This window comes from Nilaparvata lugens, chromosome 12 (assembly GCF_014356525.2).
Source record: "Nilaparvata lugens isolate BPH chromosome 12, ASM1435652v1, whole genome shotgun sequence".
Lineage (NCBI taxonomy): Eukaryota > Metazoa > Arthropoda > Insecta > Hemiptera > Delphacidae > Nilaparvata > Nilaparvata lugens.
This window is the reverse complement of record NC_052515.1, coordinates 17,187,516-17,214,565: the sequence shown is the minus strand read 5'-3', so window position 1 is coordinate 17,214,565 and position 27,050 is coordinate 17,187,516. Positions and strand designations below refer to the sequence as shown.

The 27,050-nt window shown below is 35.0% G+C and overlaps 1 protein-coding gene across 2 annotated transcripts in view; it reads right to left on the bottom strand.

Annotated features, from left to right (window-relative positions):
• Window positions 1–7,808: 7,808 nt before the first annotated feature.
• The window catches only part of LOC111059255 (transmembrane and immunoglobulin domain-containing protein 1), a 50,741-nt gene continuing 31,499 nt past the window's right edge, over window positions 7,809–27,050 (bottom strand). Inside the window, exons 2-6 of one of the 2 annotated variants that reach the window (XM_039438992.1) lie at window positions 21,043–21,253; window positions 15,288–15,405; window positions 10,266–10,438; window positions 8,090–8,250; window positions 7,924–8,057 (exon numbers count right to left, since the gene is read on the bottom strand). In XM_039438992.1, coding sequence (XP_039294926.1) covers window positions 8,117–8,250; window positions 10,266–10,438; window positions 15,288–15,405; window positions 21,043–21,253 — 636 coding nt within the window. In that variant the 3' untranslated portion in view covers window positions 7,924–8,057; window positions 8,090–8,116. Of the gene's footprint in view, window positions 8,251–10,265; window positions 10,439–15,287; window positions 15,406–21,042; window positions 21,254–27,050 lie in introns of both variants that reach the window. The other variant, XM_039438991.1, reaches the window with a different exon arrangement.

The window sequence follows — 27,050 nt, the reverse complement described above, 5'->3', positions numbered from 1 at the left end:
GACATCAGACGAGAGTCGTCTGCACACAATGTCTTTCAGATCTACGTAGGGACTGGAAAACAGCTGCTTTCTGTGCAGTGTGGCGAAAATATTTTATCTCTATTATAAACAATCATTAAAAATACATTTACATGACGAATAAAATATAACTGATTATCCTTTACAAGAATCAACAGTATTTAATGTTAGGCTTCATCAGAATACCGATATCAGCCACCCTCTACAGAAAGCAGTGGCAAGGTAGAGAATCGGCAACGCTGTTCTTCTATCTTTCTTCTCTCCCATTATAACGTGGACCTTACCATAGAAGAAATTGTTTAAAATTAACAGCTTATTTCCAAAATTACACCTCATACTGAGGCTCACGTTATAATGACAGTTCTCCTATCTTTCTACAACCATTATATTGTGTAGCTTACTACAGTCATATTTTGTTAGTTCCGTTCTATTGTATTGTGCAATTTGAAATTAAATTTTGAAAAATTCATTTGAGCATTGTCAGATGCAATACTGAGTTCATGGAGTGAACAATAGAAATTTTGATTATTTGTTAACCTGATTGCTGCTCTGAAGATATAGATCACACTTAATATTTACAACCCCAAGCACACTTACAATATATTATTCTGAAGTCCTTCTCTCATATTTTTTATTTAACATTTTTTCCGCGGATTGGAGTTTTAGACCAATATTAGGGATGAAGGTTAAATGCATTCACTAAATTATTCTAATTGATGAATAGTTTCCTTGAAATATTTGGAATTCAATTTTTTGATCTACTATTAGGTAACCCGTGCTCCTCAAGGGTCTAATTAAAATTCGACAAACTGAAAACTTGACCTACTGAAATCTCAAAGAAATTAAAATAGACCAATAATCTCCTCGGTAAATTAAGAATCCATATTCAACATTTCAAGTTAATCAGTTGAGTTGTTCAGATGTGAATTTCCTATTCCTCGCATGTATAATTACTACTTCCTCTATCATATAGATTCCATCATAGAGAAACAATAGCATAAGTAGATATCCCATGGTATAGGGCGTTTATGTCGCAACTTTTACTGTTATCTCAAGCTAATAGTCCACGTAGTTCTTTCCTGTGAAGCTTTATGACGCTGGTCGTCTCTCATATTGTGCCATTCATACACTCTTACCCAGTCAAAACAGTAAAAATCGAAAATAATCGGCTTGAGATAACAGTAAAAGTTGCGACATAAACACCCTATACCATGGGATATCTACTTACGCTATTTTTTCTCTATGATTCCATTGAAGATATTCACTTATTTCTCTTCAATTTCAGAATAATTCACTTGGGAATTTAACAATTTTTTCTATTATACAAGAGTTCGTTTCGTACTATTTTTGACGACACTACAGTCTAATTTTTGAATAATAGTTATTAAAGAAAAATAGTATTCACGTGTGGAGCGCTTTCGGATTTTTCAAAATTCATTTTCAGCACTGCTGTCTTCATCTCGTTGTCATTGGTAAGTAGGAAGCGGTCGGTCGGTGTTGGTGGTTTTATTTGAATTTATTATTGAGTCTAACAGTTTATGGGAATTGAAGTTCAGTTGCTCGTTTAAGATGTTTTGTGGATCGTTTTCATCGGTTTCAAATGACAACGAGAGAAATGATAAATCGACCGGCCGCAGTCCCTCGCAACCGCATCGCAGCACAGTCCCATATGTGTGAATCAACCTTAATACTCTATAATGAGATCCATGTTGTAATGGCAGTATTCGATTGACAACATAGTTGTTGCTTTCCTTGTCTATCATTCCACAAAGCAGATAGTGCTATCCATTTTCACATCCAAAATGTTTCAAGATCGTCTTTCAACAATGTAGAAATATAATTTATCCACATTATTAAATCATTAAAATAGTCATTTGTGCAGCTAGTGCGCAAAGTGACAGTTTGCTGCACTGAAAGAAACGTTTACGCCCGAGCCGTAGGCAAGGGCGGAATGGCTTCTTGAGTGCAGCAGAGGAACTTTGTGCACATATTTCACATAAATTTTCCTACAGTTACCATTGAATATGAAAAGTGGGTAATTATGGGTAAAATGATGGCTGAAATCCATCAAATGTTTGTGTGTGTGATGCTGTTTTTAATAATAACCTTAATTCATTTAAAAATTAATAATCCAATTGAAGTTGGAAATTCTCAGCCAAAATTCTCATTTTTATTCATTTAAGAATCAGAAAAAATACAGACAAAACAAAAAAATCGCATTAAAAATACATGCCAACAGCTGGTTGGGATGGCTGCAAGATGGCTGAACCGACAAGCGCGTGACCTAGCGGGAAGAATCGTACCTAACTTCGTTCCATCCAGCTAAAGACAGTATTCAGATATTTAAACTTATGGTTAACTAAAATTACCGAAAAATACTATAAGTAAACTAAAAAATATTTATAAAATAACATAGACAACAGAAAATATTTTACTGTAGTATATTCTAATGTTATTTTATTAATTTTATTGACATGGATTTTGAACGGTAATTATTTAACCTGAAAATTCGAATTTCATAATGTGTGTTTGCTACATTTCTCATTGCTTGGAGTTGAATAATTATTACTGAATAAAAAGAAACTTATTTATTATTAAATGATGAGAAGTTATTATTTAATTATGATTTAGATGAACATTATTATTTTTTGGATTTCTAGATTGGGATTTTATCATAAATATGTAGCCATACAGCCATTGATGATACTCATCTAACCACAGACATTGGTACCAAATTAATTTGTATTTTCCTGCACTGGTGCTCCATATAACCTACTAGCTATTTTGCGTTGTCATGCTGCAAATCTGGAGTATGCAAAGTAATACTTTGCGCACTAGAGCGGAAAAGTGATTCTTTGCAGCCTGCAATCAGTGCAGAAATGGTCACTTTCCAAGGTATCTGTAGGAAAAGTATATTTCCTTGAGAAATTAAATATAATAATTTATTTTCAAAAAGAATGAAAAGTTGATATTATCATTGATGGTTATCCATCTTGTTTTCACTAATATTATAACTATTGTATTTAGTCAACTTGAAGTAAAAAACACTCACATTCTTTGGTGTGGCGACGACCGGTTCGTGCTGGTGTTGCACATTCTCAAGCCAAACAGAAACTGAAGTAGCTAAGGTTATAAGGGTGAGTATTTGGTCAGGGTGGGGGTGGATGGGAGTTTTGGCGGTTAATGGAGAAGGATATTAATGAGTTTGTCAAACAGGGTGTAGGAGGAAAGTTGATTTGATCATTTAGAATATTGTTTGGCTATTGTTTGATGTACTTGTATTGACAGATCGTTTGTTGACTATGAATAAACATGATTAACTACCAAAATATTGTATCTCAAAGATATGAAAGTTGATAATCAAGAAATAGATTTTCTTGATGAATAAAAAATTAATGAGATAGAGTTGTTAATTATTAACAAGAATCAGCAATTTAGTACAATTTAATAATATTTTAAGACTCGTATCACATCACTTATAATGGGATAACTTGAATCAAAGCTATCTAATAGCTATCTAGCATGAAAGGCGGAGGTGAAGAAGGATCAAACTATCTGCTTTGTCTGCAGATATACAAGAATAGCAACACCAATGTTAATCAGGTGCTCACCTCATAAGGTGAAGTATAGTAAACTTCAAGATGATTTTGTAATATTTTATTATATGACTAATTTTCGAATCATATTATTTATAGTTTGTTTGTATTTGTAATTGATTGACAGAATAAATTTGAATTTGAATTGGATGATGATATTCCCATTAGTATTATAGTCCTACACTCTATATGTTACGTAACCCACTAAAAAATGTAAAACTTTATCAGCATGGAAAGTAAAAATTCTGTTCTGATTGTTTTGAGATTAATTTATTCCAACACAGTAATAATTCTAGTATTTATTATATTCCATTTCATGTTTATTTATATATGACATCGTTTCTTGTACTACTGTGAGTTTTATTGATGAAAAAAAGATTTCAGATCCCAAATTTTGAAATTGTTTCTGGGTAGACTAAATATGTTCATTCTCTCTTACTCTTTATACCTGATGCCTGCTACATCAAAATTATCTTTATACTGTATAAAGGAAAGAATCGACTTTTTACACGTACAGGATAGGAAATCCACGAATGACGCATCATCACGTCTGAATCACTCAACTGATTCACTTGAAATTTCGCATAGAGATTCTTAATTTACCGAGGATGGTTGTATAGGCCTTTTTCAAATTTTTCAAGACTCCAGTACGTCAAGTTAACAATTTGTCAAGTTTCTAATTATAACCTTGTGGAGCACGGGTTACCTGCTAGTGGCATGATGAATAATATGTCATTTATTTCTATGGGGATGTGAATGAAAGCTTCTTGATTCAATAAAGAATTGGATAATATTATCATCTTAAGTACCTAGCCAGGCAATGAATGCCGGGAAAAGGGTATAGAGGGAAAAGTTTGGAAGACAATTTTTGACCCCGCAGTACTGTTTAGGGTACTGCATAGTATAGTGATTTTCAAAACAGAATTGATAAAGGTCCCTTTTCGGAGAGGCGAATGGGAAGATGAACGATTTAGAAAAGAAGAAGAAGAAGAAGAAGAAGAAGAAGAAGAAGAAGAGAAGAAGACGAAGAAGAAGAAAGAAAAAGACAAGAAGAAAGAAGAAGCGAAGAAGAAGAATAAGAAGAAGAAGAAGAAGAAGATAAGAAGAGAGTAGAATAAGAAGAAGAAGAGAAGAAGAAGAAGAAGAAGAAGAAGAAGAAGAAGAAGAAGAAGAAGAACTGAGGAAAAAAGAAGAAAGAAGAAGAAGAAGAAGAAGAAGAAGAGAAGAAGAAGAAGAGAAGAAGAAGAAGAAGAAAGAAGAAGACAGAAGAAGAAGAAGAAGAAGAAGACGAAGAAGAAGAAGAAGAAGAAGAAGGAGAAGAAGAGAAGAGAAGAAAGAAGGAGAAGAAGAGAAGAAGAAGAATAGAGAGGAGGAGGAAGAAGGAGAAGAAATTTTAGAAAGAGAAACAGAAAAAAGGAAGATTATGCTGGCGTAAGGTTAATGAGTAAGCCATGGTTTTTGGATAAATCTGAAAAGTTTTCTTACATAGAGCTCAGTGTAAGGTTTGGCTAGGCGTCACCAAATTAGGTAATTCAATTACAGAGCAGATCTCGTGTTTTTCCCAACTAATTTGAGACTTCTCTCTCTTCTTCTTCCCCCCTCCACCTCTTCTTCTTCTCATGCATATCCTATTCCTCCTCTCCCACCACCTGCTCCTCTTCCTACACCTCCTCCTCCACCACCTCCTCCCTCTCTCTTCATGGTTTTTCCAACTTACAATTTCTGGGACTGCTCCGTTCTCCCCTTTTTACCCCACATCCTCCTCCTCCTTCTCCTCCTCCTCCTCCTCCTCCTCCTTTACAAACTTCTCCTCCACCTTGTCCTTCTCCACCTTCTACTCTTCCTCCTTCTCCTCTTCTTTGTTTTTCCTAACTCACTTCTTGAAATGCCACATTCACCTCTTTCACCCTCTCATCCATCACTTCCCCCTCTTCGCGCACAATCTCTTTCTTTCTCACATCCACTCTCTCTCTTTATCACTCTCTCTATATCACCTCTATCACTCTCCCACCACACTCTCTTACCTACCCATCTCTCTCTCTCTCTCATTTACCCTATCTCTCTCACCTCATTTCACTCTCACTGACCTTCTCTCTCTCTTGGTCATCCTGGACGTTTGTTGATGGAAAGGATATTATTTTATATCATTTTCAAAGAATTGACAATTTTTTACTTTTTTAATTTAGTGGAATAATTAGCAATACTGTCATTTTATGTAAATTAGAGTATAAGACAGTATATATTGTAACATACATAAATAAAGAACTCTAATCTAATCAACTCTCTCTATCTTTCTTACACTCTCACACACTGTCTCTCTCTCCTATCACCTTCCAATCTCCTATCATTCATCCTTCCAATCCTTCTCGTTCTCCTTCTTCTCATTATCCTTTTATTTGTGTATCTCCTCCTTCTTTCCATATTTATTTATTCATAGACTATGAATGCAATCCAGGAGAATTTAGCGTAATATTTCTTAAACACTCTGCAATGAAAAAACATTCTGCACACAAAATCTGTAAACCTTAGCTATAGTGATGTCCACGTTATAATGGCAGTGGAGGATGATAGAAGAACAGCGTTGTCGAATCTCTGCCTTGCCACTCCATTCCACAGAGGATAGTACCTCTCCAATCCTTTATCGGAAAACAGTATATCAGCTGATACCGGTATATCTGCAGTGATATCAACTCTTCATTCTTGTTTAAAATAATCAATTCTATTTTATTCATCCAGAAAAATATTTTTTAACTAGTAGATCTGTGAACAGTAGACCTCACGCAGTTTTCTCATCCACAAGTATCTGGTGTCACCTGTTCACCCGGCTTCTCCAGACATCTGTGTAATTCATGTAATGAATAATCCAATTGTCAGCTGATTATGAATAATTCTCTAGTCTGATTAATCCCATCTTCAGAGTAGATGATTATGATAGTGATATTGGAGTATGGGGGAAATTCCTTTTCCTTTCATATTATCCTTAAAATGCTAAAAACTGTGTATACATCGACGCCCAGTTAAAAAAGTTTTCCTTCCAAATCTCATAGAACTCTATCAACGCGTGCAGTCGTAAATGCGTTACATACATACATACAGACAGACGAAAGAAAATCCGAGTTAAAACATAGACCTCACTACGTTCGGTCAATAATCTAATAATAAATTTTCATAACTGACATTTGATATTTTGCTAATTAGTCATATTTCTACATTAAAAAATGTAGCATTTTGGAGCTAGAAACGGATAGCTTTACCTGTTTTTTATAGCAACACCAATGTTGATCGAACTGCCATTACTAAGTGATCCTCACTATAATTTATTACTGTGTACAGCATATAAAACTTTCATTGTTCCTGTCTATTTGCTCTAAGAAAAGCGGAAAACCTCCCTTTTTAAGTGTATCTTTGGCGAAATCTTGAAGGCCTTATAACACAATATTTCTTGATTCGAGCTGAACCTCTGTTCGAAATTCGAACGTTTAGGTATTGAAAAATCCAATTCAAATAATGGATTAAATTCTCGAAGAGTCTTAAAACGAGTTTTATGGGTAATTTTGGAGCCTTCTTGACATAACATCATTTCGTACCTATCTATCAAATTCAAACATTTCCAATCATTTGGGAATAGGGAAGGATTGGGTTCTTTATAGTGAGGTCCACATTATAATGGCAGTATTTGACCAACTTTGGTGTTGCTATCCTTATCTATCATTCGACAAAGCAGATAGCACTATCCTATTCTACCTCCGCAATGTTGCCGGATCGTTTTCAAACAATGTTGGATAACAATGCACAAACAGCACAATCATATAGATACGACCACCCGTCTTTCGGAGGATACGATAAGCTGTCGGTCCCGACTTCCTAAAAAGTAGACGTCATCTCTCATCATCATCCCTCTCCCTCATTACCCACGCACAAGCGTAAGAGCTTATGTAGGCATCAACCTCAGTATTATTATTATGTTAATTCAATGAATTAAGTCATTGAATAAAAATATTTTCTTGGCGAATAAAATTTAACTATTTTCAATGAGGAATGAACAGTTAATTTTACATCCATCAGATATAGGTATCAGCTATCCTCTATAGAAGGCAGTGACGATGTAGAGAATCGGTAAAGCTCTTCTCCTATCTTTTTCAACTAACATTATAATGTGGAGTATCAATAATTTATAAATAAATTACAACACAATTCAATTAAAAAGTTATTCTTTACTTTTTAACTAGAATTATATGTGTTATCACAACCTTTATATTATTCACATCATTGTAATTAAATTTACAGATCAGATCAGGAATTTTTTTTTGAGAATTGGTAAAAGTATCTCACAAAGAATACAGAATAATCATTATATTTATGTACATAATATATTTTCCAAATTAACTTGGATATTTTGATTCAATTTAATAACGAATGTTTGATGACTCCCTCAAAGATGATTTTGGATGATTTCCTCAAAGAATTTTGACGATTTCCTCAACGATTTTGATAGAAATAGATCACCGGAGGATGGAGTGTGTGTAGGACATTGTCGCATCTCGCACGAGTTGGCACACCAGCAAAAGTGTGGGCAGAAGTCTGGCAACAGCGCCTCTACTGCTATTACCATGCTGCATTGCTGCTGGTTGTTCCCCTGGAAAATTAAAAAAAAATATATTTGTAAAAATAAAGATGATTCTTCTCAGTAGCTATAATCCATAGTCCAGTCAAATGGCCATTTTTTCCCAGGAAATAGCCCTGGAAGGCCCTCTGCCCTGGCTACACAACCAAAAACCCACAAATTTTGACACTTTTTCAATGTTTCTATTCTATTTCAAAAACCTCGGGTTTTCAGAAAAAAGCATTCTCTACAAAATTGAAGACAATAACATATCCAATAAATTGAGTGGTCGCGTAAGATTCTACGATTTCTGGTTTTGGATCTACAGATTTTCAATAAAGGGGTAATTTTGAAGGTTGAAGGTTTTTTTTTAAATCCTGGAAACACACTACTTCTATTCTATACAACTTGAAGTATTATAAAGTAATGATAAAAAATTACATATCATGAGAAAGTATAATTATTCTGAAAAAGTTTCCTCAGAAATTTTGAAATTCAGTATGGTGAGGAGGGGGAGTACTAGCGAAAATAGAAAACCATGTCCTACAGACAAAAAAACAAAATTTTCATCATAATAACTTGAAGCCTTCCTTTCTTCTAGTTTTGGGCTGTGCCTGTTGGTCCTTCCCCAATCAGTTTAATGAATTGTGCTTTAAATTAATAATACATAAATCGAGAATAAATATTTTGTTGATCTACAAAACAAAACAAAACAATATTCCACATTGTTGAAACCCAATTCAGCTGCCTTGCGGAGGTAGAAAAGGATTGCGCCATCTGCTTTGTCGAATGGTAGACAAGGATAGCAACACCAATATTAATTGAATGAAAAAGACTAAGAAATTGTCAAAAACCACAGATTTATTGATACTTAGAAAGACCGGTTTCGGCTATCACACCATTGTCAATCTCTGAGTTTATCAGAGATTATGAGTTTATCTGAGATTGTCTGAGATGATTCTGAGTTTATCAGAGATTGGCAATGGTGTAATAACCGAAACCGGTCTTTCTAAGTATCAATAAATCTGTGGTTTTTGACAATTTCTTTTTCATTCAATATGAATAATTACCACAATATCAACTTCTCAACTACACAAAAAGACCAATATCAATTCTGCTATTATAACGTGGACCTCACTATAGCTGAAGATATGAAATTGTAATGATACAATTCTGTTGTAATATTCCCATAATTCCTGTCTAGATCTCCAAATCTAGATTGCGTCGATACGCTTTCTGAATAATTGGATAATTATCCCAATAATCTTCTACACGTTCATCAGAGTATATAGGATTAGTACATGAGTATAATCGGAGTTGATATAATTATGTACAATTCACAAAAACAGTAATGCGTACTAAAATATTAATTGTGTCCCTAGCTAGATATGGTATCAACAGAATATGATTTGAAATGTTCACCTATAATGAGGTCCACGTTATAATGGCAGTATTTGATTAACATTATTGGAGTTGCTATCCTTGTCTACCATTCGACAAAGTAGATAGCACTATACTTTTCTTTCTCCGCCTCTTTACCATATATCATATCGTTTTAGAAGAATGAATGAATAAATGTAATGAATAATCAATCAACTTACCACTTTTTCACCCCCAAAGATCGTTTTTCAACAAAATTAAGAAATATAATGAATTAACATAAATGTTTGGTCTCAATAATAATTATGAAAATTTATTATTGAATCATTGAAAATATATATTTCAGTGTTGAATAAGAAGAAGAAGAAGAGAAGAAGAAGAAGAAGAAGAAGAAGAAGAAGAAGAAGAAGAAGAAGAAGAAGAAGAAGAAGAAGAAGAAGAAGAAGAAGAAGAAGAAGAAGAAGAACAAGAAGAAGAAATAAATGAATAATTTATTGTCTATAGTGAGGTTCACGTTATAATAATGGCAGTATTTGATTAACCATATTTGTGTTTCTATCCTTGTCTATCATTCGACAAAGTAGATAGCACCATATTTTTCTTTCCCCGCAACGTTGCTATATCGTTTAAGAAGAATGAATGAATAAATGTATAATGAATCAACTTACCATTGAGCACATGCACTAGAACAGAGGCTGAGTCGCTGGCTGAAGGTATGCAAGTGTAATTGCCAGAGTCGGGGGGCTCTGCCCTTGATATCAGAAGTCGACTGCTACGCGATTTCTTCTCAGTCAACACTGAGATGCCACCTCGTTGAGAATAGTTTACAACCTCGCCTTCTCTGAAAATTAAAATTGAAATGGGATTAAAAAACACACTGTAATAGAGATACAGATATGATACACTAGCCGTCAGGCTCGCTTCGCTCGCCATATCCGTGTAGCTAGGGGGCTCCGCCCCCTGGACCCCCGACTGGATCGTCCAAAAATGAGATCAGCTGTCTTGCTTCGCTCGTCTGCATTTTTCATTTGAGCATGCTTCATTCCATCAGAAAGTCAAAGTACTTCCTCGCTCGATTCAATCACCGATTAATTTCAATTTATTATGTAGTGCAGGGTGGAAAACTTCGTTAGGATATTATGAGAATTATTGTACCCCAACTAGCCTTTAAAATTAGAGATAGCGAAAAAGGTGAGAAAACGCAGAAAAGCTGAGAAAAACGTTGATTTTGGGCGTATCTTTGATGAAATATTAAAGTCACCTTATCATACAATTTTTAGACCCTAGCTAAACCTCTGTACCAAATTTGAACATTACTTGATGAAAGAACTGAGAAAACGCATAAAACGCTAATTTGGGCGTATCTTTGGCGTTATTTCAAATTCCTTCTAACACAACATTGTTACACCCTAGCTGAACTTCGGTACTCAATTTGAACATTTTCTGTTCATTTGTTCTCGATAAAGCTGAGAAAATGCTAAAAAACGCTGGAAAATGCAGATTTTGGTCGTATCTTTGGAAATTTTTCCAAACCCGTTCTTAGTGCGCCTCTAAAGGGCCAACTGAACATACCTACCTAATTTTAACGTTTTTGGTCCGGTAGATTTTTAGTTCTGCGAGTGAGTGAGTGAGTCAGTCAGTCAGTCAGTGAGTGAGAGCCATTTCGCTTTTATACAGGGTGATTCATAATTATGGTAAAATATTTTAATGCGTGATAGCAGAGGTACAAATAAGAAAAAAAGTTCATATAAACATATATCCATAAACGCTTCATTAGCGAGCTATACAGAGTGAAAGATTTCGCCCGGAATTCAGTTCCTCTGGTGAAATACACCGATACTGAATTGTTTGGGGACTAGTTTTTGAAAAACTTATGCTTGATTCATATGGAAAAACATGTGAAAAATTTAATAAAACTAGTCTGGAACCTGTAGTGTGAGTAGTTTTTGAGAAAAAAGTTGAAATATGCAAAAAATCTTAGTAGAAAAACATCTACTACTACGTTTGATGCCCAATAACTTTCTTTAATGACCAGTAAACAAATAATTTTTTGCAATAAAAATTGTAGAGAATTTAATTCTGAAAAGAATTATGTAAGCTGTGTAAACTAAATTTGAATAAAATGTATTCTTATGTAGTACATTACACCACAAAAATTTGCTGTTTTATGAGGAGAGAACTAATAACTCATAAGTTGTAGCTGATTGCAAATAAAATATTCGTTTTTTTATGAAACGTTTTTTTTTATATGAAAGTAGCATATCTAAATGACATTAAACTTATACCAAAAGACTAATAGATTATGCTAATAAGCCTGGGAGGAAGCTCGAACAGAAGTAGATGATCTCCTATGATACCTGCCTAAATGTTTACTGAAAACTGATGTTGTGGAAGATTAGGATTGATGGCATGAGGATTCTCAGTTGCCCGAATATGTTGGTTGTGGACGTTAACGATAGCTGTTCTTGTGAAGTGTGCCTCGTCGGTAAATAAAACTGTTGTTGAAAAGTTTGGGTAAACAATTTTTACTAAAAACCATCGGCAAATACCAGCACGGGGAATACAGTCTCGTGGCAATAGAGTATGAACTTTCTGGAGGTGGTATGGATGTAATTGTTGCTATTTTAGTATACTCCAAAAAATAATAGATTGATTGACATTAAACTGCACTGACAATTCTCTTGTGCTCTTCTCTGGATGTTCATAAATTTCATTAAGAACTTGTTCTTCTAACTCAACAGTCATAGTAGATCGGGGTCTGCCTGCATAAATGTGCTCATTGGATATCAAAGAATCTGTTCCAGACAGACGTTGATGAATAGTGGCAAAAAACCTTGCACTTGGACATATTCGGTTAGGAAAGTTCTCTTGATACAAACGTCTTGCTTCAGTACTATTACAGTAGTGTCCCACTCCATACATTAAATGCATGTCAGCTAATTCGGAGTATGAATAATGTCTAAGATTACCTGCCATTTTTTAAAAAGTTAACACTCAACACGAAAGCAAAGTGGAATGGTTACAAATAGCTGGTTAATAGATTAAACAAAAAACACAGCGCGGTTACAGTAGGCCTAACTTACAGTTTTTTTTTGTTCAACAGGTGAGCTAAAGTATTTCTGAAAATAATTTTCAGCTGATAATTTCATTTGAATATTTTCTTATTTAAAACATAATAAATCAGCTGTTTTAAAAACAGCTGTTATTGAAATCCATGTTTTATTTGCAATCAGCTACAACCTATGAGTTATTAGTTCTCTCCTCATAAAACAGCAAATTTTTATGGTGTAATGTACTACATAAGAATACATTTTATTCAACTTTTATTTGAATTTAGTCTACACAGCTTACATAATTATTTTCAGAATTAAATTCTCTACAATTTTTATTGCGAAAAAATATTTGCTTACTGGTCATTAAAGAAAGTTATTGGGCATCAAACGTAGAAGTCTGTGTTTTTCTACTTAAATTTTTTGCATATTTCAACTTTTTTCTCAAAAACTACTCATACTACAGCTTCCAGACTAGTTTTATTCAATTTTTCAGATATTTTTCCATATGAATCCAGCATAGGTTTTTCAAAAACTAGTCCCCAAACAATTCAGCATCGGTGTATTTCACCAGAGGAACTGAATTCCGGGCGAAATCTTTCACTCTGTATAGCTCGCTAATGAAGCGTTTATAGATATATGTTTATATGAACTTTTTTCCTTATTTTCACCTCTACTATCACGTATTAAAATATTTCACCATAATTATGAATCACCCTGTATACAGAGTGGGTGAAAAGTCCGAGAACGGCTTAATATATCATACACAAAGGTGATTTGACGGTGGGTGTGATTGGGACCCTACTCGAATTAAAAATACTACTTTACTATGACCTTAAAAATCTGGTCCGCCATCTTGGATTCGCAATATTGAATGAAACTTAATTTTTTTAAAATAGAAAGGTGGTCATACGATACATGATTTCGATTCAAAAACCGCACATCGATGTCTCAAAAGGTTTAGAAGATATTCACATTATTAATCAATACTATTCAGAGCAGGAAGGAGAGAAAAAAATCCGAGAATGACTCAGTTTCTCATAGAAAAAATAGAATATAGAATTGGTCACTTTTTGTGTATTGGAATACTGGTTAAAGTACATTCGAGGATGAATTTCTCAACTGAATCTGACTGTTTTCGAGATCCGAAGAAAAATATATACCCATATAACCATATAGCCACATAACCATATAAATATATATATACACAGAAATCGCTTGCGTAATATAATAGGATTATTATTGGATCATCAAACATATACTTTTTGTAGAATAAAATATAGTTAATTATTTCAAATAAGAATGAACAGTTGATATTACATCAGGTACCACCGGTATTAGCTATCCTCTATAAAAGTCAGTAACAAGGCTGAGAATCGGCAACGCTGTTCTCCTACCTTCCTCAATTGTCATCACAATGTTGATCTCACGATACTTCTCGAATTTATGTCAGTTACTGATTGTTTTGGAATTTATAGGACAATCTAAGACACAAATCTGATGGGTCATAAGTTTTGAAACTAATTTGGGTCACAAGCTCTTAGTCAAAAGTTATGGCATTACTGTCAAAAGTCTGTCAGGAATAATAATGGATGGGTGATGAACATGGATGGGTTTGCACTAATCACAATGGATTTGCACAGATTAATTAATTTATGGATCAGAGGATTTATACTGATGAATTTTCTCAAAGATTAGTGTTGAGTTTGTGATTACTGAAATTAATGCATCTCATCAACATTCTTTCTTCTTCCTTCTTCTTCTTTTTTTCTTCTTCATTTTCATCTTCTACTTTTTTCTTCTTGTTCCTCTTCTGTCACCCTTCAGCTTCTTCTTACTTTCTTTTTCTTGATCTTATTCTTCTTCTTCATGTAATCTCTCAATACTTTTTCTCGATTTCTTCTTTGTATTATATATAATCTGGTTTTTCTTCTTCTTCTTAATCTCCATCTTCTACTTTTTTCTTCTTCTAATTACCCTTCAGCTTCTTACTTTTTTTCTTGGTCTTATTCTTCTTCTTCATGCAATCTCTCTGTACTTTCTCTCCTCTTCAACTTCTTTTTCTTTTTCTTCTTCTTCTTCACAGGGTGTAGAGGTGGGGACTTGTGATAATTTTACTCCCTTCTTACTTTTTTAAACAAAACAGCTGAGTCAAAAATTGCCAACAAAACAATTCCGTGTACAACCCTTCCTTCACTTGACTATTATGTCGATATCAATCTTGTGGCAGTGAAGGATAAGGATGAGAAGGAGGAAGAGGTGGAGAAGGGGGTGAGGTAAAAGAGGATCATTTACAGGGGGAGGAGGAGGAGGAGTAGAAAGAGGAGCAGGAGGAGAAGGAGGAGGAAGAGGGGGAGGAGAATGATTAGGATTAGATTGTATTATTATTTATTTCTGTAAATTGAAAACAGCTGATCGACAGCAGCTTCTAACATTCAATGAACATAATAAACACAAGTTCACTCAGTCATGTTCAACACACTTATCCTGTCGTTGATGGCCACCCTAAACATTGATAAGATATGTAAAAGAGAGAGAGAAAAATATATTTATCATAGTTTGTAAATATGTTTTTTTGAGAAAGAAGGACATTTCATCTGATCTGAGATGATTGGAAGAAAAATGATTGAAAATACAAACCTGTACCAGTATATGAAGGAAGGTGCTTCAGCTGTTTCAACCACTAGACATGTAAGGTTAATATGACTTCCTCTTTTCACATATAACTCTCCGCTACCCAAGATATGAGCACGTGACACTGCAACCAAAGAAAGAAGAATACTAATGTCAGTAATACTAATAATAGTAATTATAATACTTCAATACTAAAACATATATGAGTTTTCCTAGCATCACATATGGCAGTGTTTACAAATTAGAGTAAACAACATTCTATAACACTTTGTTAACCATCATGAGTTGAAATAATTGAAATTATTAGTATCATTTCATACATTGTTTGTTTACGAAATGCTTCAATACATGAAAGCCATTTTCAAATTGAAGGTACTACCAACTTATTCATGCAGTAGGCTACTTATATTGAAATTTCTAATGCACTTCTGTTGACTTGCAAGATGTATCTTTAATAGAATTTTTCATTTTTTGGCAAGAAGTCGTAAAATAAATCAAAATTAGTGGCATCCGGACATATTTTTAGTAGTGGCCATATTCTCTCAAATCAGCAAATAATCAATAATTTGTATTATATATTTTGTAAATAACCGTAGCTTATATGCTTTTGTATTCAACAGAGAAATTATTATTATTATTAAAAAATATTTTTTGTCTTAATAACTAAGTAACCGGAGATCAATTCTGACCTTAAGAGTAAAATAATTGCAATTCAAAGCAGAGACTCATTCACTCTTCTCCAGATCAGAGGCTTTGAAACTTACGTACAATATTAGTTGTACCAAGAACTGCTGCTTTCTGCATAATTCTCATATGCCAGCTCTCCAACTGCACTTGTTCCATTGCTTGTCTCCATTCTTTTGTGACCAGTCCATTGGCAGACACTACTATAGGGATTATCACCACCTTCCTTAATTTATACATATCTTTCAGTTCAACTGACAGGGGCTGGTATTTTCTTCTCTTTTCGGCAATGGTACTCACAAGATTCTCATCAAGGGGCACTGCCACATCAATTATGTAAGCCTCTTTATTCTTTCTGTTAAACTTATTATTATTATTATTATTATTATTATTATTATTATTATTATTATATTATTATTATTGAGTATTTTTCGCCACTCCAAGTTGAAAGAAAAGAAAATATCGGTATCATTTAATTGGCTGATAGAATGTTTCAATACATGAGAACCTTTTTCAAATGAAAGAGGTGATTTATAACGGCGCGAAATTGCCAAGAGCCTCACATTCACTAAAGTTCAATCAAATTACTTCAGCTTCTTTTTGCATCGAATTTCATAACATAATTAACACCGTTATGATGAGATCTAATTTGACATGAATAATTCATGATGGAAACAGTTCTTCCAAACATGTCATTGAAATTGAATTTCAATTTTCCTGGAATTCTCAGAATCCATTACTATAGTGAGGTCCACGTTATAATGGCAGTGGATAAAGATAGAAGAATAGCGATGCCGATTCTCTGCATTAATTAATTATATTTTTACACTGTCAAAGACATAATAGGCATCGTTGTGGAACTGGAAAAGGATAGTACCACCGGCTTTGTCAAATGATAGACAAGGATAGCAAAACCAAAGTTGATCAAATACTGTCATTATAACGTGGACCTCACTATAGTCCGTGTCTTTTTCACCAGTAACTGTTAATCATCATAAAAATGTAATTATGTATTCACCTGCATTATTAGCATAGGATTAACAATCAATACAATCAATTATAGAAATTACTACTATTTAATTATTACTTAAACTTTTCCACATGAACACAAACAGTTTCAACATCCATGCCATTTCTAATTTGACATCTATATGTAGGAAAGTTAAAGAAGGGTACTGGATATTTCTACAATATTTCAACAATTCAAGAAGACCTATGTGCATACTTCATTGGAATGTATGGACTGTTTACTCCATATGAGTAACCTCAAAAATCCATAGATTGCTCATTTCATGATATAAGGTGATAATGTAACAGTAATGTTTACTAGAACAGCAATATTCACCGGTAATATCAGTTACAGTTATTATGGTGACTAAATTGTCACATTGTGTCAAAGTTTTAAACAGGAGATGGAGAGAAATAAGAAGAAGAAGGGGGAGAAGAGAAAGGAGAAGAAGGATGAAAAGAAGAGAAAGAAGAAGAATAAGAAGTAAGATACAAAAAACAAGAGAAAGAAGGAGTAGAGAAAAAAAAGACGAAGAATAAGAAGAAGATGAAAACTGAGACATGAGAAGAAGAAGCTGATTGAGAAGAAGAAAATATCGAAGTAGTCAATAGTGCGAGAGTAGTAAATAGAAGGAAAAGAAGAACAAGAACAAGAACATGGGAAAGAATGAAAACGAAGGAAGAGGGGAAGTAGAAGAGAGAGAAGACAGACAGAAGAAAAACACCGAAGAAGAAAAGAAGATAGGAGTGAGTAATTAATAGCATGGGAGTGGAGAGAATGAAAGAAAAAGAAGAAGACGAAGAAAAAGGAGAAGAAGAAGAAGAGAAAGAAGAAGAAGAAGAAGAGAAGAAGAAGAAGAAGAAGAAGAAGAAAAAGGATAAGCGGTTGAGAAAGGAAATCTTGTTGATGAGCAAGACTTAGCAAGTAAATTGAATCAATGAGAGATCCAGTGAGTAGCAGAGATTCTGGTATTTTAACAAATTATAAAGTCAATATTGAATCACTAGATACATTCTCTCTCCTTCAATTTCCATCCATTCATCAGTCTCCTTCTCTCTCCCTCCGAATCAGTAAAACGTCCTTTCTTCTTCTCCAGTCACGCTAACTAATACCATGCTTCGTGTTTCGAGAATAATCTAATCTACGACATTCGCCTTCTTCTTCAACAATTCGTATGTACCAATTTGCTTGCTTCTCCTCAAGGAAAAGAGGGATAAGGAGAAGGAGAAGAAGGAGGAAAAGAAGAGAAAGAAGGAGAAGAAGAAATGGAAGAAAAAGGAGAAGAAAAAAAGGAAGAAGAATATGATGAAGTAGAAAAAGAAGAAGAAGAAGAAAAAGAAGAAGAAGAAGAAGAAGAAGAAGTAGAAGAAAAGATGAAGTAGAGAAAGAAGAAAAGAAGAAGAAAAAGGAGGAGAAGAAGAAGAAGAAGACGAAGAAGAAGAAGAAGAAAAGTATTTGATGAGAATGAGAAGGAAAATGAGAATAAGTTGGAGAGAATGAAAATCTTCAAGACTACTTTGTAACTTCTTTCTTCTTGTATTCTATCCATACTTCTCTCTCTTTCTCTTTCTTTCTCACTCTCTCTCTTCAGCCCTCATCATCATCATCTTCTCCATCTTACTCCTGCACACACCTTGTTAAAATAATAATGATATTCTACGTTTGTTATAATTTGTAATGAATAATCACAGATTTTCATTTTCGCATCCTCCCACATTCTCTAAATTTTCGCCAAAATCTATATTTTTTAATTTTCTTTACTCATTCTGCTCCTGCTGAAGACAATTTCTACTCAAACTTTCTCTAAATGTTTGCTATTTACCTCTTTCCTTTCCGTATTTTCACCTATAAATAATATATAATGAAAAAACGGCTTATACATGTAGGGGATAGGAATTCACGATTGTCGCATCATCACGTCTGAACTACTCAACTGATTAACTTGAAATTTTGCATATACATTTGCATATAAATTTTGCATATTCTTTTTCGCATCCTCCCACATTCTCTAAATTTTCGCCAAAATCTATTTTTTTTAATTTTCTTTACTCATTCTGCTCCTGCTGAAGACAATTTCTACTCAAACTTTCTCTAATGTTTGCTATTTACATCGTTCTTTTTCGTATTTTCACCTATAAATAATATATAATGAAAAAACCGGCTTTATACATGTAGCGGATAGGAATTCACGATTGACGCATCATCACGTCTGAACTACTCAACTGATACTAGTATACAATATTGCTGAGTAGATTCTCAGGGCCGGTTTCCGAGCTTGGGATTTTCAAGTTCTGGACTTACAGAGTCCAGGACCAATATAATAAGCGCTCGGGTCTAAATCGTCGTTTTGAGTCACGGGTTTATCTCCTAAACTCCGGGATCACATAAGTCCTCGACTTATTTGAGTCCCGAACTTGAACTTGAAGCAATTATCATGAAGGAGATTTTTCCTCAAAATCTTGCAAGCAGTAGCTATCTTGCAAGCTATTATTCATAATTGATCCTTGCCAGTGATTTTGGAATAAAAATGTTAGTAGGCTATTGAAATGGAAAACGTATAGGTTTAAAAAAAATCTTGCTGTTGTATTGCTGGCATTATAGCAAAATAGGTGATTGAAGCGTGCCAATTCAAATGAGCATGCTCTCCAAACTATTTTTTAACAATAATTATTTAGTGGAAAATACGTATCGATTTTTTTGTATTGTGTAGGCCTTTAAATTGAAAGCAAAACCTAACCTTTGAAACATGAATAAATAAACATTTCATTTTACATTATGCTATTATTGATTTGAAAACGTATTGGTTTGAAAAAAACTAGAATAATTATTTATTATTTTTATATTACTATTATTATCAACTTAAAATGACATTGATTGGAAACATTCGCATTGAAAGATGCAATTCCAAGTGAATCCTTGTCTTTTTCTTAAATTTAGGTTTTGTCTCCACAAAATTTAGGTTATGTCTTCTTCTTGAGGTTCCATCCATTACGGATGTTGGCAACCAGCTTGGCAAGCCTAATTTGGCAAGTCCACAGCCATGCGGAAGAGTTCAGCTGATGTTTTTCCGGTCCAAGGTTATGCAGCCAAGATATCCTTCTCCTTCCAGGACCTCTTCTTCCCATCGATTTTTCCCTGGTCTGAAGTAAAAAGTACCTGGAGTCGCGCCTCATGATGTGGCCCAGAGATATGGATTTTTACGCATTCTCATAGAACTTTATTCTAAAATAAACTTGCAAGCTATAAATTATGAATTTAGATGGATTAATCTAAATAAGTTAGTTATTCCATGACATCCATTTGGCTATTTATCTACTCCAAAACAATAACTGAGATATGTTTGCCTAGTTGAGTCTAGAACTCTATTTTAAATCCGTTGTTTTAACAATTGAAAAGGGTTCAAAATCACGCTGTTTTAAGTTCTGGACTTAACGATTTTTTTATAAATCCTTGACTTGGAAAGAGGCGAGAATCTAATACAAGTCCTGGAGTTATTAGCCCTTCACTCAGAAAGCTAAATTATAAACTCCAGAGTCTAATGTGATCTCTAAACTCCAGGGTCTATTCAAGTCCTCGACTACGTTAACGCCCTGACTCGTAAAACCAATTTTCTGACTCGAGTTTAAAGCCGGTTAAAGTCTAGAACTGAGCTAGATCCCGAGCTCGGAAACCGGTCTTTAATTTACCGAGGATGGTTTTACAACTATTTCATATTCTTCAAGATTTCAGTGGGTCAAGTTTTTAATTAGTCACTTACGGAGCACGGATCACTTGCTGGTCTCAAATATATTACAGTTGTCAAGGAAGAATATTTTTTCCATGATTTTATAATAAATTCAAACGATAAATATTCATTTGTCGAATATTCGACAAATGATAGACAATCATTGATAGACAAGGATAGCAACACCAATTAAATCAAATACTGTCATTATAATGTTAAAATTTCACCAACCAACAAAGTTAATATAACGTTTTTCAATTCAATACAGAAAAATATGGATAATTTATTTTCAAATTCTTCTAATTCTAGCAACCAATTAAGTACGAACTGGAGTTTAAACTGACCGACAACGTTGAGCCTGAATGCTAGCGATATCTTAGGCTCGGTTGACACTTGACACTCGTAAGTGCCTGAGTCTCTGAGCTGCGTGGAGCTGATCTTAAGAGTCCACTCTTCCGTACCATCCGAGTGCAGCGATTGGAACCTCGCATCATTTGTATAGGTTAGAACACCAACTGTCAGGATGTGAAGGTCGCGTTTTCTTATCCATGACACCTGAAACCATAGATACATACTTTATCATAGGGAAAAGATGGGATAAGAAGATATCCCAAGGTATAGGTCGTTTATGTTTCAAATTTCAAGCCGATTTTTTGTCAACTCAAGCCAATAATTTCATCATAGAGAAAAGATAGCAATCAATCAATCAATCATTTATTTCTTTCCAAAACATACATGAAAATAGCATAAGTAGATGTCCCAAGATACAGGTCGTTTATGTTCCAAATTTCGAGCTGATTTTTTGTTAACTCAAGCCGATAATTTTATCATAGAGGGAAGATAGCATAAGAAGATATCCCAAGGTATTGGTCGATTATGTTCCACATTTCAAGTTCTATTAGTATTGGCAGTATGGTAGCATTATCACGTATGGTTCCACATAGCTTCACCAAAAACAACTACAGTTGTAGCCTATTAGGACTAACGTTTTCAGTTAACACTGAGATTTGTAGCATAACGGTCCTAAACCATGAGATGAATAGCTAGATGGATATTAATTGAATAGCATACTAAAGTGAGGTCCACGTTATAATGACAGTAATAGGAGAACAACGTTGCCGATTCTCTGCCATGCCACTGCATTCCATGGAAGATGTAAATCAAATACTGCCCTTATAACGTGGACCTCACTAAAGTGTGTAAAAATGTAATGGACTCCCTCAAGCATGAAAGTTAACGACTGTACTTTACGAGACTAGCTTACAGAGTATATTAACCTTGACAACCAGCAATAATAATTATTATGGGCCCTATTTTCCATAAATTCATATTGCATGATAAACTTCTAGAGTGAATTCAAATTTTTGAGCAGAAGTTCCAAAAGGGACACTCAACCCCCATGTCATGTGTCGTATCCATACGATACTTTCCTATTTTCCATATTTTCCGATCTACTTATCTATAGAAATAAATTATATAATATGAATTAGAGTGAAATGGCACTCTCTCACTCACTCACGACCCTGGTCGTGTGTTAATGGAAATGATATTATTTCTCATCATTTATCGAACGTTAGCAATTATTTGTAGAAACTCCGCTGATTCATGACGTAGTATCATATCTAGTGACCCCCTGGGTTGAAGAACTTGCTCAAGAACTTTTCCATTGTAATCTTTGAGACGCACAACTTTCAATCATACAGAGTTGATGGGAATTATAAAAACCGCAAAATATTTCTCTTACAAGAATAAATATCGGGGCACCGAGCTTCGCTCGTTATTTTCATTTATTGATAAATATAATAATTCACAATTCTCTAAAATGATCGTGTTTATATTTCACAGCTGGCTATATGTCATCTTATGAATTTCGGGGCTGCGATATTTTGATTTTTCACATACTCACTCGCTCACTCACTTTTTTACTATCCACAGCTAACTCAGCCAAGGATGAATTATTCTTTTAATGTCGTTCAGCGAGTTTTCCCAAGGATGAGACCTAATGCTATCGAATTGTTTATCATAAACCTTCTATGTTCCAAATTTCGTGAAAATCGTTAGAGCCGTTTTCGAGATCCGTTGAACATAAATAACCAGATATAAATATATAAAAATACAGAAATTGCTCGCTTAATATGATAGGATTTGACAGTATGTTTTATTGGGAATCCTATTTGAAATGGAAAATTACTCTTCAAATATTACTCTGTCGTTTTAACATCTTTGACCCTCATATGAATCCAAATTCATTTTTCTAAATGAGAAGATGTTCATGTATGATACATGATTTCAATACAGAGTTCCAAGAGAAAATTATTACTCTTCAATGTTCTTTCATTACGAACTGCTTGTTAATAATCACTTTCAAATACTTAAATTCCGACGAAAAGAAATGGCGAAAGCCGCGCATTGATATATCAATCCTTATCATTTCGTTGATGTAAAATTCTAAATTATGTTGTATGTGAACCAGCTGAAATCATGTGTCAGCGCGTCTGATAGCTCCCAAATAGCCTCAGCTGATGTTATGAATGAATCAATGCACTATAATAAGAGTGCATGCAATGAATTCTTCAGCTGACTAAATTAATGATAAATCATAACAACTTTATAATGCACTTTCAATGTTATTTTTATATCCTGGAAAAGGACGAAGGAGTGAGTCAATTTTGTTGCCCAACGAACTTCACCTGTAAAATGGTTCGAAGAATACGTGTTTAAAATTTGAAGCTGATCGATCAATTGTTTTAAAGTTATTGTAGAACATACAAACAACGACTTTGGCCTTCAGTAAGTCAAATTGGAAACTCGCTGATGGTCGTTCAGCAATATTATATTTTATCAATGTTCAAATTTCATTCAATCTTGATAGTAATTAATAATTTCTCGTACTTTGTAGAATGCGTTGAATGATTAGCTATCATCTGTGGATGATAATAATGTCAACTATGTCATTTATACCAGATACCACATAATATAAATAGACGGAGCAAGCAGGCTGACTTTTGTAGCCAACTCTAGTGCGATGACACAACAAATATTATGGCGGCAGCCTTATTGGAATACTAGCCGTCAGGCTCGCTTCGCTTGCCATATCTGTCTAGCCAGAGAGCTCCGCCCCCTGGGTCCCCGACTGGATCCTCCAAAAATGAGATCAGCGGGCTCGCTTCACTCGCCTGCATTTTCCATTTGAGCATGCTTCATTCCATCAGAAAGTCAAAGTACTGAGAAAATGCAGAAAAGCTGAGAAAAAAGTTGGAAAAAGCTGATTTTGGGCGTATCTTTGATGAAATATTAAAGTCTCCTTGTTCTGAACAAAGCTCAGGCTAGAGCTACCAGAGGACTGTAATTTACTATTTAAATTATCAAATACAAACAAGGGGCAAAATTTAATCTTCAATTTGAGCCAGGTTATTTGTACAGTTAAACTCTGCATTAATGAACAATAAAAAAAGAGCAAAAACTCATCAAATTTATTCCAATCTTGACTACTTGCCCTTCGAAGCCTTTATTGGGTGTTTTGGTCAGGTTCAGGGTGGGACGAAATCTGGGAATAGACAGGTTCTTGCTTATGGGCTGCCTTTTCGTTGATTCTGCATTCAACTTGCAGGTTATGCACTGTGTTTCGAACAAAGCTCAAACTGGATTCTTTATAAATTCAAATCCGATTCAAATTAATTCAATTCAATACTATTTATGCTGTTATATTCATAATTCACACACACGACACTCAAACAATTTACAAGAAATTTCCGATCGAAAATTACATGACAGACAAAAACAAATTTGGTCTTGCAAAAAAACGGGCCAATGAAACAAGACAGAGAAGACTTACAAAAACATCCACAATGCCAAGCAGCAGGACGGTCTGCGCCGGCGCAAACACAAGCCTGCTATTGGTAGAACTACAGTCTGGCATTCTGGTGCTACAATTCGAGTTCTCTGGCCAGACCATACCCCCGCCTCTGAAAAACTATTTTTCAGCCAAGTTACAAAACTGAAAAAACCAAGGAAAGGAAAAATCCAGACATTCCAAAAAGAACAAAACACCAACACCAAAAAACTGTAACAATCACAACAACTATTGAGTTGGGAGTGGATATAATTTTGTTACTGGTCTTTTATAAATACCAGATTTTAGGCGAACACTCGCCACTCGAAACTCGCCATCACTTCCCGGAAACACTTGTTCAATGACACCCAGTGGCCACTGCAATGGAGGTGTGTTTGGTTGGTCAACTACCACAACCGTTCCCACACTGATAGAAGTGGGTCATTTCAACCATTTTTTACGACTTTGAAGTTCGTGCAGGTACTCTCTTCTCCATCGGTTCCAGAACAATTGAATAAGTTGACTGACCAATTCATACCTGGTGAGACGATTCACAGGGACACTGTCCACGTCCCGCATGGGAAGCGATTTCAACAGTGTTAGGGTCAAAAAGTGTGCTGGTGTTAAAGCCAGCGGTTCATGCAGATCCTTACTCTGTACACATAGCGGGCGGGAATTCAGGACACCTTCAATCTGCACCAATACAGTGTTCAGTTCCTCATGGGTGAGAAGTTGATTGCCAATTACTCGGAACAGATGCAACTTTACAGATTTGCCATTTGCCTCCCACAGACCTCCAAAATGCGGCGAACCAGGGGGAATGAATTTCCAATCAATTTTGTGTTCGGCGAGTTGACTAGTCAATGTGGTTTGAAACTCGGACAAGTTCAAAAGTTGAGATATTTTTCACAACTGTTCCTTGGCACCTACAAAATTAGTACCACAATCAGAATACATCACACGACAGGGTCCACGACGTGACAAAAAACGACGAAACACAGCGAAAAACATGGGCGTTGATAGATCTGATACCAACTCAATATGTACCGCCTTTGTTGCCATACACACAAACAGACAAATGTAGGCTTTCAAAACACAAGGATTACGTCGTCTCGTTATAGTAATACGCAGAGGACCAGCGTAATCCACACCACAATTTTCAAATGGTTTGCATTTTGACACTCGACAAGCAGGCAGGTCACCCATTTTCGGAATAATTGCATTATTACTAGGTCGAATAGGGAACAACGATTACACTTAAAGACACAAATACAAATAATAGAGCGAGCAAACAGTATCCAGAATTTCTGTCTGATCAAGGACAACAATAATGAAGGTCCAGCATGACAATTCTTCCTGTGATGATAATCAATTAACATCGATATGAAAGCGTCGGATTTTGGTAAGATCATCTGATGACAAGTCTCAAATTCAAGTCCAGCATGAGACAAACGACCGCCGATGCGAATCACACCTTTATCAATGAATGGAGACAGGCGATTGCATAGAACAATCTTCTCCCTTCTCTAATTGCACAAATTCAGATGAAAAATGTATCTTCTGTACCACTTTACATAGATACCTCTCAGCAACATCGAAATCTGATTCTTCTGATTGGGGTAAGATTCGTAAGAATTTGAGAACAAGAATTACAATTCTCAAAAGACGACCATAATCCGAACAACGACCAATCAATGAATATATTGCATTCCTGTTACAATCAGGAGATTTTGTGACTGTCAACACTGACGGTTTTTTCGCCTCTGGTGGATCCACTATCTCTTTCATTTGAGTTCGAACAGGCCAATCGCATTCGTCCTCTTCTATCCATGATGGACCTGAGAGCCACAATGGAAAGTTCACAAGCTCAACTGGTGATAAACCTCTAGACAAACAGTCAGCGGGATTTTCAATTCCGGCAACATGCATCCACCCCTGTATACAAGAATTCTGTATTTTTGTGATGCGATTACCAACAAAAGTTTGCCATTTCGCGGATGGAGCATTAATCCAACACAAGGTGACTGTAGAATCAGAGAGTGCGACAATACAAGACACATGACAACGTTCACTAATAATAGTGACTACTGAATTCATGAGTTCTGCCAACAAGAGTACCGCACACAACTCCAAACGAGGTATTGAAACAACTTTAGATGGTGCTACCTTGGACTTTGAACACAATAATACAACTCTTGGCTCCTCGCTCTCATTCTGCGACTTCACATAGATAACTGCACCAAAACCAGACAATGATGCGTCACAAAAACCAATCAAACTGATGTGAGAATCCTGAAACAAACCAACGTGACGTGGAGCAGCAAATTTCAACAATAGAGGCCACTCTTTTTGACAATTCTCCCAAAGAGTGCATATAGACTCAGGCGGCTTCTCATCCCAATCCACTCCTAATTTCCACAGTTTCTGGACAAGACACTTTAGAAATAATGTAAACGGTGACAAGAGACCAAGTGGATCATAGATACGAGCCATCACTGACAGAATGGAATGCTTAGTAGC